This window comes from Megalobrama amblycephala, linkage group LG2 (genome assembly GCF_018812025.1).
Source record: "Megalobrama amblycephala isolate DHTTF-2021 linkage group LG2, ASM1881202v1, whole genome shotgun sequence".
NCBI classification, from domain to species: domain Eukaryota; kingdom Metazoa; phylum Chordata; class Actinopteri; order Cypriniformes; family Xenocyprididae; genus Megalobrama; species Megalobrama amblycephala.
Window position 1 is genome coordinate 1,325,845 of NC_063045.1, and position 12,547 is coordinate 1,338,391.

Sequence of the window (12,547 nt, forward strand, 5' to 3'; positions counted from 1 at the left end):
GCATTTGAGCAAGAAACCTAACCCCCAATCACTCCCCGGGCGCCGCAGCAAAAATAACTGCCCACTGCTTCGGTTGTGTGTTCATGGTGACATGGTGGAAGATTTTGTTTTAAAGTGAAATGTAAAAGCACCTATTTAAGCGAGTTTGTCATTGTACCATTTTTTGTTGTGTTTTTCAATGAACCCACCATTCAAGCAATTGCCACACCCGAATTGGTGCTAATTCAAAAGTGAAAGTAAAATGCGCACGTTGATTGACAGTACAGCATCAAGAATGCTGCTGTGGTGTTCATGATAACAATATTGTGCATCATCATTATTGTTATATACCATATTACCGTATACCAGCACATGTCTGCTGGTATGTTACAATATGAAGTTATTTCTCTTGTAACTTTGGTAACAGGGTTGATAAATGCAGTCAACACTACAATGAATTGAGATTATTTTCCCTTTATACTCTAAAAAGAGTTCAGATAATGTCACTTCCTGAGTGTCGCCATTTTAACAAACACTCTAATTTTTAAACGAGGAAATTGTGTTGTAACAGTGTTGAGTGAAAAATATTCAATGGCTAATTAATTGTTAATTTAAAAGTAGTAATTACACATTTTTTATTCAAATAAATTTAATATTAATCTGAGGGACTGTCAGAACTGTATCACTATTGTGTAGTTTTTAAATGTTAATATTATGTTAGATAATTGTGGAGTTTTTTTCCTGTAATTTCAGGCCTGGTGGAGGAGAATGAGGAGAAAGAAGAGCAGCAGAGCATCGCATTAAAACAAGAGAAAAAACTTGCTCACAAACTGAAAGTATTTCTTCACTGAAAGGAAGAGAGAAGAAATGTTTCACCTGCCATCAGTGTGGAAAGAGTTTCACATACAAACAAAGTCTCGAGATGCACATGAGGATCCACACTGGAGAGAAACCATTCACATGTGATCAGTGTGGAAAAAGTTTTAGAATACAATGCTCTCTTAAAAGACACATGATCATCCACACTGGAGAGAAACTGCATGAATGTGATCAATGTGGCAAAACATTTTTCTGGGCTTCAGGGCTGAAGAGACACCTGACAAGTTCATTCACAGGAGAAACCACATTCATGTTCTTTGTGTGGAAAGAGCTGTTTCACTGCTGCAGAACTTAAAAGAACATCAGAAAACACATACTGGTGTAAGAAATTATATGTGCTTTGAGTGTGAGAAGACTTTTATTAGAACTAAAGATTTGAAACAGCACCAGAGGATCCACACTGGAGAGAAACCTTGCAAGTGTTCACACTGCGACAAGAGATTCAGACGGTCAAGTGACCTGAAAACACATGAGATGGTCCACACTGGAGAGAAACCTTTCAAGTGTTCACACTGCAACAAGAGGTTCAGACGGTCAAGTGACCTGAAAACACATGAGATGGTCCCTAAAACCTTTCAAGTGTTCACGCTGCGACGAGATGATCCACACTGGAGAGAAACCTTTTAAGTGTTCACACTGCGAACAAGAGGTTCAGACGGTCAAGCGACCTGAAAACACATGAGATGGTCCACACTGGAGAGAAACCTTTCAAGTGTTCACACTGCGACAAGAGATTCAGTCAGTCAGGACATCTGAAAAAACATGAGAAGATCCACACTGGAGAGAAACCGTATCACTGCACTGCATGTGTTAAGAGTTTCACTCATTCATCTTCTCTACACAGTCATACAAATCACAATCGCAGTAAGTAGATCATCTTCAGATCCAGCACTTTCAGGTCTGACACCAGATCCTCATCAACCTCATCATCTACAGTGACACTGTAGATACCAATCCTGGGATTCTACAGCCTGAGATCCAGCAGTGTTTTAATCCAAAGATTTGGAGGATTCATTAAAAAAAGAACTGTTCACAATAATTTAAATAAAGCTCTTGCCATAACAAACAGAAACAACAACCACAGAAAAACTAGCATTAAAATATCATGATTAAAACCGCTTAACTAAAGCAAATACTGATCACCATAATGGTGACATCAAACCAAACTATTATTTTCAATTAATCATCAACATCTAAACCTCTGTTAATGTTAATATGAGTATAAAGTCAGTCTGGTTTGTAATAAGTGAAGCTGGTAATGCTTTTTTAATGTCATTGGAGCCTGACATCAAACAAATATTTAGACGTCAACCCAGTTTTCATTTTCAACCAGAAGTCCACGTCCAATAAAATGTCTAGCAGGGGTTGTCGTGGCAGATTCGATGCCTCTTTGTCCCTTCAGTTCTGGTCTCGAAGTTGAGCGTATAGGACTTGATAGTACAATCCCTTAGAATAATTGGCACTTTGTTGACATCTTGAGTGGGGAGTAGGGGTAATCACTTCACTGGGGTCATCAGGTGGGCACCCTCCTTCCTTGGTGTTTCGTTGATAGGCCTACGACACCTCCAAAGGGCTCAACAACGACACCTGGCATCCCAGGTGCGCTCCCCTCTGCTTTTACCCCTCTAGGTCATTTTGCAGCCCATTTAGTATCCTTCCTTTTTAGCCACAGCCAGTTGCTACTTCGCTCAGCAGCTTCAGACATCAACCTAATGGCTTGTCGTAAGGCCTGTCCTCTGACTCCAAACCCCTTCAATAGCCTGGTTGTTGCATGGCTACGAAGCCTCTGCACCCAACCTCTACAGGAAGCAACTGGGTTCGACAGCCCCGCTATACTGCTTCGGCTGCTAGGGCATTCGCTTTCCATAGGGGGGCACACATTTTTATAATCTGAGAAACAGACCCGTATTTATTATTAAGGAAATAGACTTCTATAAATAAATAAAATTCTATATTACCACAAAAACACAAGATAGTCGATCCTAATCAGATCAAATGACACCAAAAGCTAAACCACTTTGCATTATGGCAATAGGCTATACTTTGCAAAAACGAGGCACAAAAGCTTTTCAATTCCTCGAAAAACACAATAATAAAAACGATACGTTCCAAATAGCAATAAAAAATATGTAGGCTAGACTACATGTGTAGCATATTTATGTGTAACAAAGACTTTGAGTGTACTCACCATTCAAAATAGTTGAAGGCGGCAGGTCTCCAAGTGATAGTCATTAATAAATACGGCCTAATTATGTTTCAAGTTCCGTCTTGTGTAATAATGCGTTAAATATGAATTTTCTGATCATAGGGTGAACCAACAGGGTAAGGAGATGTGATTCCCATTTAAAAACACATTAACAAATTTCCTTGAAATGGTTTTACCTTACTCGTCACAGCACATATCCCAACATAAACACTGCTGATAAAAAGTGTTTACGTTCACAAACCACTGTTAATTTGAACAGATTACGCGGGATTTGGCAGAGAGTGTGCAAAAGGCGCTCCCTTTACTATCACTAAAAATCTCACTCATCTTAGTTTCATTTTAATCTCTAGAAGTTCTGTAACAATGAATTAAACTGACTGCATAATTACATAACAATTTACATAATTGTTTAATGAGGGAATATTTGCCAGGGTCCACAACTCAAAATCCACTCGCCACTCAAAACGAGTTTTTGTTCAGTGCTACACCTCTGATTGTTCATTGCGTTCCAGAAATCAACAGATTTGTTCGTGATTGGCTGCTTTGCTCAACGCTGCAAGAACATGTTGTAAAGCACTGTCGTTCTTCAAAGCGCAAACACAGATACGCACTGTATCGTTTGCCAAATCTGTTTCGACAATATGCTAATATTAACTGATCCTAGACCAGTGGTTATGTGCAGTTTTTCCCTCTAAAAGCAATCAGAAGCAGCAGCAGGTAGGCGGTGGTTTGAGTGAGAAAATAGTCTCAAGTCCATCGACGGCCTTACACACACTCTGCCTAATTTCTCTTTCAAATTTCTGAAGATAGTGTGTTATGTAAAGTTACTGTTGTAGAGATAATTTTTCTATGAGCTAAATGCTGCTGAAGACATTTTGTTATGGAATACGTAAATGGCCAGATCCACAGATTAGGTTTTTGCAATCGGAAGTTTGCTGGATAACTATACGATTGGGGGGCACGTTGTGTCATCTGGGGGGGCACTGCCCCCCCTTGGCGAAGGGCCTGGTTCAGAGTACTTCAGCCGTTTACGTTCATTTGCTTCACCAATTGTAGCCTCCCAAGGCACAGTTAGTTCCACTATGAACAGGGACTTTTGTGAGGTTGACCATAGTACCAGGTCTGGCCTGAGGTTAGCTGTAATTATCTCAGGTGGAAAACTGAGCTTCTGGTCCAGATCAACCTGCATTTTCCAGTCCCGAGCAGTGTCCAGCAGGGTTTTTTCCATTTTTGTTTTTGGCTTAACTGAAAGCTGACCTGCTTTTACAAAGGCAGTGGTTTTTAAGAGTCCAGGCTTTGGAGGAGGGAGGGCATTGGTGATGGATCTCCTTCCTTCCAGAACAATCGCCAGTTGACCTTACTAAGCCATTTTCTTAGTAAGGGTGACCAGCTTCTAGCTACTGTACATCTTTTGACTTTATCTCTCATGGGCCTTCTGCCAATTTGATGGTCAACCCTTTTCCCATGGGCCAAATGAAACATTGTATCAAACCAGTCAATACACCCCAGAGGCAAGAAGCCTTCATATGACGCACTTAACAATGGCCCTATTCATTTCACAGCCACCTGTTGTCTGGTGGAAAATTACCAACATAATATGCTCAGTGGTCATGTAAACTTGTCTGACCCTTACAGTTACATAGGCCAAGAGGCCTCAAAACACTTCTAGCTTTTGTAGTAAGCAAACTAATTCTACAATTGTTTTCTACGTCTCTCACTCAGCGATGGGAGTGTAGATGTTGGAATACCTATTATCCGACAGCAAAATTTTTGAACCCTCTGTAACTCATCAGATCTATGTTGAGTGAAAATTTACAATGGCTAATTAATTGTTCATTTAAAAGTACTAATTACAAATTTTCTATTAAAATAAATGTAATATCATCTGAGAGACTGTCAGAACTGTAGCACTATTGTGTTGTTTTTAAATGTTAATATTATGTAAGATAATTGTGTAGTTTTTTTTCCTGTAATTTCAGACCTGATGAAGGAGAATGAGGAGAGTGAGGAGGAGAAACATCATTATGTAAAATCTAGAGAAAAAACTCCCTTACAGACTAAAAGTGTTTCATTACTGAAAAGAAGAGAAAGGAAATGTTTCACCTGCCGTCAGTGTGGAAAGAGTTTCACACGCAAACAGAAACTCAATGTTCACATGAGGATCCACACTGGAGAGAAACCGTTCACATGTGATCAGTGTGGAGTGAGTTTCAGACATAAAGAATCCCTTAAGCTACACATGTTTATCCACACTGGAGAGAAACTGCATGAATGTGATCAATGTGGCAAAACATTTTTGACGGCTTCAGTCCTGAAGGATCACCTGAAAGTTCATTCACAGGAGAAACCACATTCATGTTCTTTGTGTGGAAAGAGTTTTTCACTGCTGCAAAATTTAAAAATACATCAGAAAAGACATACTGGTGTGAGAAATCATATGTGCTTTGAGTGTGAGAAGACTTTTATTACAGCTGGAGATTTGAAACAGCACCAGAGGATTCACACTGGAGAGAGACCTTACAAGTGTTCACACTGCAACAAGAGATTCAGTCAGTCAGGAACCCTGAAAGCTCATGAGAGGATCCACACTGGAGAGAAACCGTATCACTGCACTGCATGTGGGAAGAGTTTCAACCAATCATCTGCTCTACGCAGTCATACAAAACACAATCACAGTAAGTAGTTCATCTTCAGATCCAGTACTTTCAGGTCTTACGCCAGATCCTCATCAGCCGTGACCCAATAATACTATTGAGCAATAAAATCTGTCCTAACCAGCCACAGCAATCAACAAGACAAAGAAACACCATCTAAATTTGTCACAGTGAATAAAGTTCATCTATAAGACCAGCTGTTTCAACTGTGAGATTCACATCTACTCAAAGATGGACAGTTTTATTTTTGTATAATACTTATAATAATTTCATTTTTCAAGTTTAATTTTATGTTAAATTTTCTTATACATATGTATCATTTGTAGTTTGTTTACACTTTTAAGAAGGAAAGTAGAAGGTTTTTACAGGTTCAAACTGTTCTTGTTCAGGAAGCTGAAGAAGACGCTGATTTACTTTTAACTTGTTCTTCATTTTTGTTTTTAAAACATCTAGTTATTCTTACACTTATAGTGTATTTAGTAAATGCAGTTATAAGATACACTGTAAAAAGTAATACGCTCTATCTACTCAATGAAATTGTGGCAACAGATTACAAGCAATATTATTAATTAAATTCAACATATAAGAATTGAGTTAGAATGAATCAAATTAGTTAAAATTAGTAAAAGTCAACCATTTAAAAGGTGTAAAATTAGAAAACACCATTACAAAAAAAAAAAACATAAACTGACATAAATAGCAGAGTCAAACTGTCCAACTAAATGAAACACTGATCACTGTAACGGTGACCAACTATTTTCAATAAAATCGTCTAAACCTCCGTTAATTCATGTGTTTCTCTTTTCTTCAGTGATTCTACTTGTTATCATCAGGTGTCTTGAATGTTGGCAATAAAAAAATAAAGAGTTCTTAATTCATCGTTGGCATCGGTATGTTATTCAGATATTTTTGTTTAAATTTTACTTAAATTTTAGTTTTAAATGGTTGATATTTAAGGAATTTGATTCATTCTAACTCAATTCTAATTGTTGAATTTATTTAATAATATTGCTTGTAATCTTTTGCTAAAATTTTATAGTAGAGTAGATATAGTGTATTTCTTTTTACAGTGTACACCGTCATGTAGGATTTCAACTGGCCTTCTTCACTTTTATTCTCTTGAGATGTTTTGCTGTCATGTTAGTCAATAAAGAGACATCTGTCTTGTTGTTTCTACTTTTATTTATTTATTTTTTTGTTTTTTTGTTTCATGAAGTATTCAACTTTTATTGTCTGCTGATTCTTCTTTCATCAAGAATAAATTAATAATTTGTTACATCTAAAAGCCATGAAATACCTTTCTTTTTGTTTTAATGTTTTCTGTTGTTAACAGTATTTTGTGCGTTTTTTTAAAATTGAAGTATTAACAAAAATATTACAAATTAACAAAACAAATTGGCATACAGCTTACATTCAAAGACATCAATGTTAAGAGGGGCTTAGACTTAACATAGAATACAAAAAAAAAAAACTTCAGTCTTTAAACCAGCCATATTAATATAAATTAAACACAGGGGATAAAATGAAAACATTATAATAAATTATATTTATCCAATAAATCTAACAAAATTCCAGCTTTTTATTTTTATTTTTTGACAAAGTTTTTGAGTATTGTCTAAAATAATTATTAAATGTAAAAATCTACATTTGTGAATAAAATGTTTAGCTAACAAAAGTTAAATGTTAATCAAAAAACCTTTTTTTTCCATCTTCTTTATAGTTTCCATACTTAATATCTATAATGGACAAGTTCAATTCAACCACATTTCCCTCTTTTAACCATAATTGCACTAGAATATTTGCAAGCAAAAAAATGCTCTGTTTTATCTGGAGATGAGTTACAAAATTTACATAGTATCATTTCAAAATTAAATCTAACCCTTAGAAACTCTCCAGAAGGATAAATATCATATAAGATTTTAAAGTGAGTTTCTTTCACCAGAAATTTTAAATATGAGGCTTTATGTTTAAGCATTTTTTTTGTCAAAGAAAATATTCAAATTATTTCTTGAAAATTTGTAAGGAAACATGACATTGTTGAATATTTGTCTAATATAAACGATTGTACATTTCTTACTTTTAAACTGGCCCAAGGTACCATATATTGATGGTAAAATTGCTGTAAATTGACTATATGATAAATAACCATTCATAATATTTTTAAGTCCAGAAGGAATGGCTGAAATTACTGTGAAACTGTGTTTTTGGATGGCAAGCGAAACCACGTTTAAAAGTAAAAGCATTGTAATCCAGCACCTTTCCACCATTGTCAAAGAGATACTTTATAAACCAAATATTTCTTCAAAACCAATCCTCATAAAATAATGATTTATTTCTATGTAGAATATACTTATTATTCCATATTAAGGAATTATGTGGTTTAAAGTTTATGGGTGTGTGCTACTTTCCAATATCGCAAAACTTGTTGATGAAATGCAGATAATTTTAGTGGAAGTTTAGAAATATCGAAGTCACATTTAATAAGTAAGAATTCAATGCCACCAAGTTTCTTAAATAATGATGCTGGAATTCTAAACCAAAAACTCTCAGAATTATATAAAAATGCTTGCAATCATTTTAACTTCAACATGCCATTCATCTGTTCAAAATCAATTATGTTTAAACCACCCAGGTCATAGGGTTTAACTATATCATTTTTCTTAATAAAATGAGTCTTATTCTTCCAAATAAAATTATACAATGAGCGATTAATTAATTTAGAAACATATTGAAGAAGTGGCTAAAGCAATTGTAGGGCAGATGATCCTTGACCACGGCTTAACGCTATAATAACTAGAGAGCATTAGCATCAGTGGTTTGTCCGCTCAATCCGGGATTTTTCCAGTAAATAACAGGTGGCTGCGAAAAGAATAAGACCGTTGATAAAAGCTGTCACATGGAGGCTTCTTGCCTCTGGAAAGAGTTGATTGACCTTGGAGAATGGTACATTTTGTCTATGAGAAAAGGGTTGACCAACAATTGGCAGAATTCCACAATTAGAGAGAAAGGCAAAAGAAAAACAGAAAACAGGAGTGGCGAAATAATAGATAAGAAACTGTTGAGACAAATTCAGATGAACAGCTGGCATCTCACTTTGTTGCTTGAAAATAAAGTTCAAACTTTGACTCTGAGAGCTTTCTTTGATACCAGATCTGAAGGGACACTGAGACATCGAATTTGCCGTTACATAACTGGCGAGAGACGGCCAGGAAGAGGACGGGATACGACCACGGTGGGCACGAGACATCACGAAACAAAGCCGCTGTAGAAATAAGGTAAGCAATTTTGCTCATATTTGTTTTGTGTGGTTCCCTGTGAGTGAGTGTCTGGATGATACTGCCTAAGACTTCAACAAAATGAACCAAAATTAAATTAAAGATAACTGAATTAAATTTAATTGATTAAAGTAAAAAGAGGGAAGCTATGGAGTCAAATTAATGCCTTAAAGTTTTGCACAAAAATAAAGTTTTGCAAAACACAAAAAAGAATTGAGCAATAAAAAAATGTTTTGCAAACAAAAATAAAGAATTGCAAAGGAAAAAGAAAGTATTGAGCGGAAAGAAATAAGTTTTGCAAACAAAAATAATAAATTGCAAAATAAAATGAAGTAGTGCAAAAATAAAAATATAATCAATTACAAAAATCAATGATAGCTGTAATCTTATTTTATCTTTGCCACATATTTTTCATGCTCAAACCTACTAAATCATTTTCAACGCTCATTTTATTCTGCGTTTCAGTCAAGCGTGCGCTCACGATACCGGTTTTCCTTTGCGCTGCACTTTTCTGTGCGGTTCTCTTTATGGCACTGGTTTGACGTGGGGGTGGAGTCAAGAAACGGGGGCACGCCTCCGCGAAATGCATTGGAGGGGAACGTAATCGGCGACAGGTGAAATAATTCTTTGACATGGTTAAAAATAATGAATTGTTTGTTTATGTTGATTTGTTTAGCATATGTTGTCGCCGATTACGACCCCCTCCAATGCATTTCTTATAGTAATATGACCCGTTGCGCACTGTCTCACTGCCTGTATCCACTTTTGTGTCCTTAAACATTCGTTTTTTGGGGTTGACAGCTTATAAAAACTTATTTCTGGGTTTTTTAGCTTGTTAGCTGTACACCTTTCACACAACAGCTTTAGGCATTGTTCTGTTTTTTTGTAATGAGTCAGAAAAGACAAGAAGGCAGCCTGGAGACGGTTGGATTGTTTTTCCCCCAGTGGGCGTGGTTTTCAGATTATAATAAATGCGCTCTGTCTCTATGCTTGATCTGAAACGCAGAATAAAATGAGCGTTGCAAATGATTTAGTAGGTTTGAGCATGAAAAATATGTGGCAAAGATAAAATAAGATTACAGCTGTCATTGATTTTTGTAATTGATTATATTTTTATTTTTGCACTACTTTATTTTATTTTGCAATTCTTTATTTTTGTTTGCAAAACATTTTTTTATTGCTCAATTCTTTTTTGTGTTTTGCAAAACTTTATTTTTGTGCAAAATTTTAAGGCATTGATTTGACTTCATAGGAAGCAATTTCCAGCTCCCCCGGGGTGGTGCATGCGTAATAATTGAAGCAGAGATTTATGCAAGAAGTGTTTTTTTTTTTTTTTTTTGGCAGAAAGTGTGTTTTTGTGTGGCTGCACTTGTCTGTTTGACGGTCAAAGCAAGCAGGAGGATCCGGCGCTGAGCTTATCTCAAAAGAGCGGAGACCCCTAGCTGATCATCAACAGACAAGGGCTGCCAGTTTCAGAGAAAAAATGAACAGCCCTAGAATTAAAAACTAGATAAAAAGGAGTGGTTGGGGCATAGAGTATTGTATATAGTGCAATGTCAAGTTTAAAGAATTAAGATGCATTGCTTATCTCGCTTAAAAATTAACCATTCTGCTTTAAGTTGCTTTGTGTACAAAAAATGTGCAAAGGCTAATTAATTGTTCATTTAAAAGTAGTAATTTTTTTTTTTTTATTAAAATTTAATATCAATCTGAGAGACTGTCAGAATTGTATTACTATTGTGTAGTTTTTTTAATGTTAATATTATGTTAGATAATTGTGTAGTTTTTTTCCTCCTGTGATTTCAGACCTGATGGAGGAGAATGAGGAAAGAGAAGAGAAGAAAGAACATCATGTAAAAACTGGAGATAAAACTCGCTCACAGACTGAAAGTATTTCTTTACATAAAAGAAGAGACAAGAAATGTTTCACCTGCCGTCAGTGTGGAAAGAGTTTCACATACAAACAGAAACTCGAGGTTCACATGATCATCCACACTGAAGAGAAACCGTTCACATGTGATCAGTGTGGAAAGAGTTTTAGACAATCATCAAACCTTAAGACACACATGAACGTCCACACTAGAGAGAAACTGCATGAATGTGATCAATGTGGCAAAACATTTTTGAGGACTACAGGATCACCTGAAAGTTCATTCACAGGAGAAACCACATTCATGTTCTTTGTGTGGAAAGAGTTTTTCACTGCTGCAAAGTTTAAAAGTTCATCAGAAAAGACATATTGGTGTAAGAAATCATATGTGCTTTGAGTGAGAAAACTTTTATTAGAGCTGCAGATTTGAAACTGCATCAGATGATTCACACTGGAGAGAAACCTTACATGTGTTCACACTGCGACAAGAGATTCAGACGATCAGAACATCTGAAAGCACACGAGATGATCCACAATGGAGAGAAACCGTATCACTGCACTGCATGTGGGAAGAGTTTCACTCAATCATCTGCTCTACACAGTCATACAAAAAACATTCACAGTAAGTAGATCATCTTCAGATCCAGTACTTTCAGGTCTGATGTCAGATCCTCATCAGCCGTGACCCAATAATACCATCGATCAATAAAATCTGTCCTAACCAGCCACAACAATCAACAAGACAAAGAAACATCTAAATTTGTTACAGTGAATAAAGTTGATCTTTAAAACGAGCAGTTTCAACTGTGAGATTCACATCTACTCAAAGATGGACAAAGTTTTTTTTTGTTTTTTGTGTAATACTCATTTTTCAAGTTTCATTTTATGTTCAATTTTCTTATAATACGTGTGTATCATTTGTAGTTTGTTTACACTTTTATGAAGGAAAGTAGAAGGTTTTTACAGGTTCAAACTGTTCTTGCTCAGGAAGCTGAAGAAGAGGCTGATTTACTTTTAACTTGTTCTTTATTTTTTGTTTTTAAAACATCTAGATATTCTTCCTCTTATAGTGTATTAAGAAAACATTTGTAAGATATACTGTTATGTAGCTTTTCAAGTGAAGCGTTTCTTCACTTTTATTGTCTTTAGATGTTTTGCTATCTTGTTAATAAAGAGAGAAATCTGTCTCATTCGTTTTCAGTTTTACTTTTTGTTTTTGATTCACCAATTATCAAACTTGTTACTCATTTAGTCAGTAACTTTATTTGTCTGTTTTACTGTTTATTCTTCTTGCATCAAGAATAATCATTTTTTTAACATTTACATCTAAAAGCCATGAAAGCGTTTGTTTGTTTTTGGGGCTTTCGATGTTTTAAATTATGCTTTTGAATGCAACATATTTCACCCCACACATGACTGAGACTGAAGTGGTTCTGTCAACATTAATAAGTTTTAGTAGTGCTTTAATATCAAATTATAAAAACGTAAATTTGCCTGCAGTCAAAACGAATTGCCCAAGAACATATAATAGGTTTATGAGAACAAAGATTGTCTGTTAGATGTACACAAAGCAAATTACATCTCATGTTTAACCACAACAAAGCCATCAGAACCAGATCAATAATATGTTAAGGAAATTGATTTTTCACCAAAGATTTATATTACAACTGAATTATGACATGTT

The 12,547-nt window shown here is 35.5% G+C and overlaps 2 protein-coding genes and 1 pseudogene across 2 annotated transcripts in view; all 3 read left to right on the forward strand.

Annotated features, from left to right (window-relative positions):
• Positions 1-12,547, forward strand: part of LOC125263100 (zinc finger protein OZF-like) — a 252,439-nt gene that overhangs the window by 174,976 nt on the left and 64,916 nt on the right. The gene's annotated exons all lie outside the window — the stretch shown is intronic.
• Positions 1,465-8,988, forward strand: LOC125263113 (zinc finger protein 239-like). Its single transcript, XM_048182011.1, has 3 exons — positions 1,465-1,722; positions 5,044-5,739; positions 8,869-8,988. Exons 1-3 carry the CDS (start codon positions 1,542-1,544, stop codon positions 8,883-8,885), a joined length of 894 nt encoding a protein of 297 aa, XP_048037968.1. The 5' UTR covers positions 1,465-1,541; the 3' UTR covers positions 8,886-8,988.
• Positions 10,805-12,033, forward strand: LOC125263118 (annotated as a pseudogene).

What these genes read in the sequence shown, in the direction of transcription:
- LOC125263113 (XM_048182011.1), top strand. Translation starts at nt 1,542, where the DNA reads ATGGTCCACACTGGAGAGAAACCTTTCAAGTGTTCACACTGCGACAAG. An exon ending in TCATACAAATCACAATCGCA is followed by an intron (nt 1,723 to 5,043) that starts GTAAGTAGATCA and finishes CTGTAATTTCAG; the next exon opens with ACCTGATGAAGGAGAATGAG.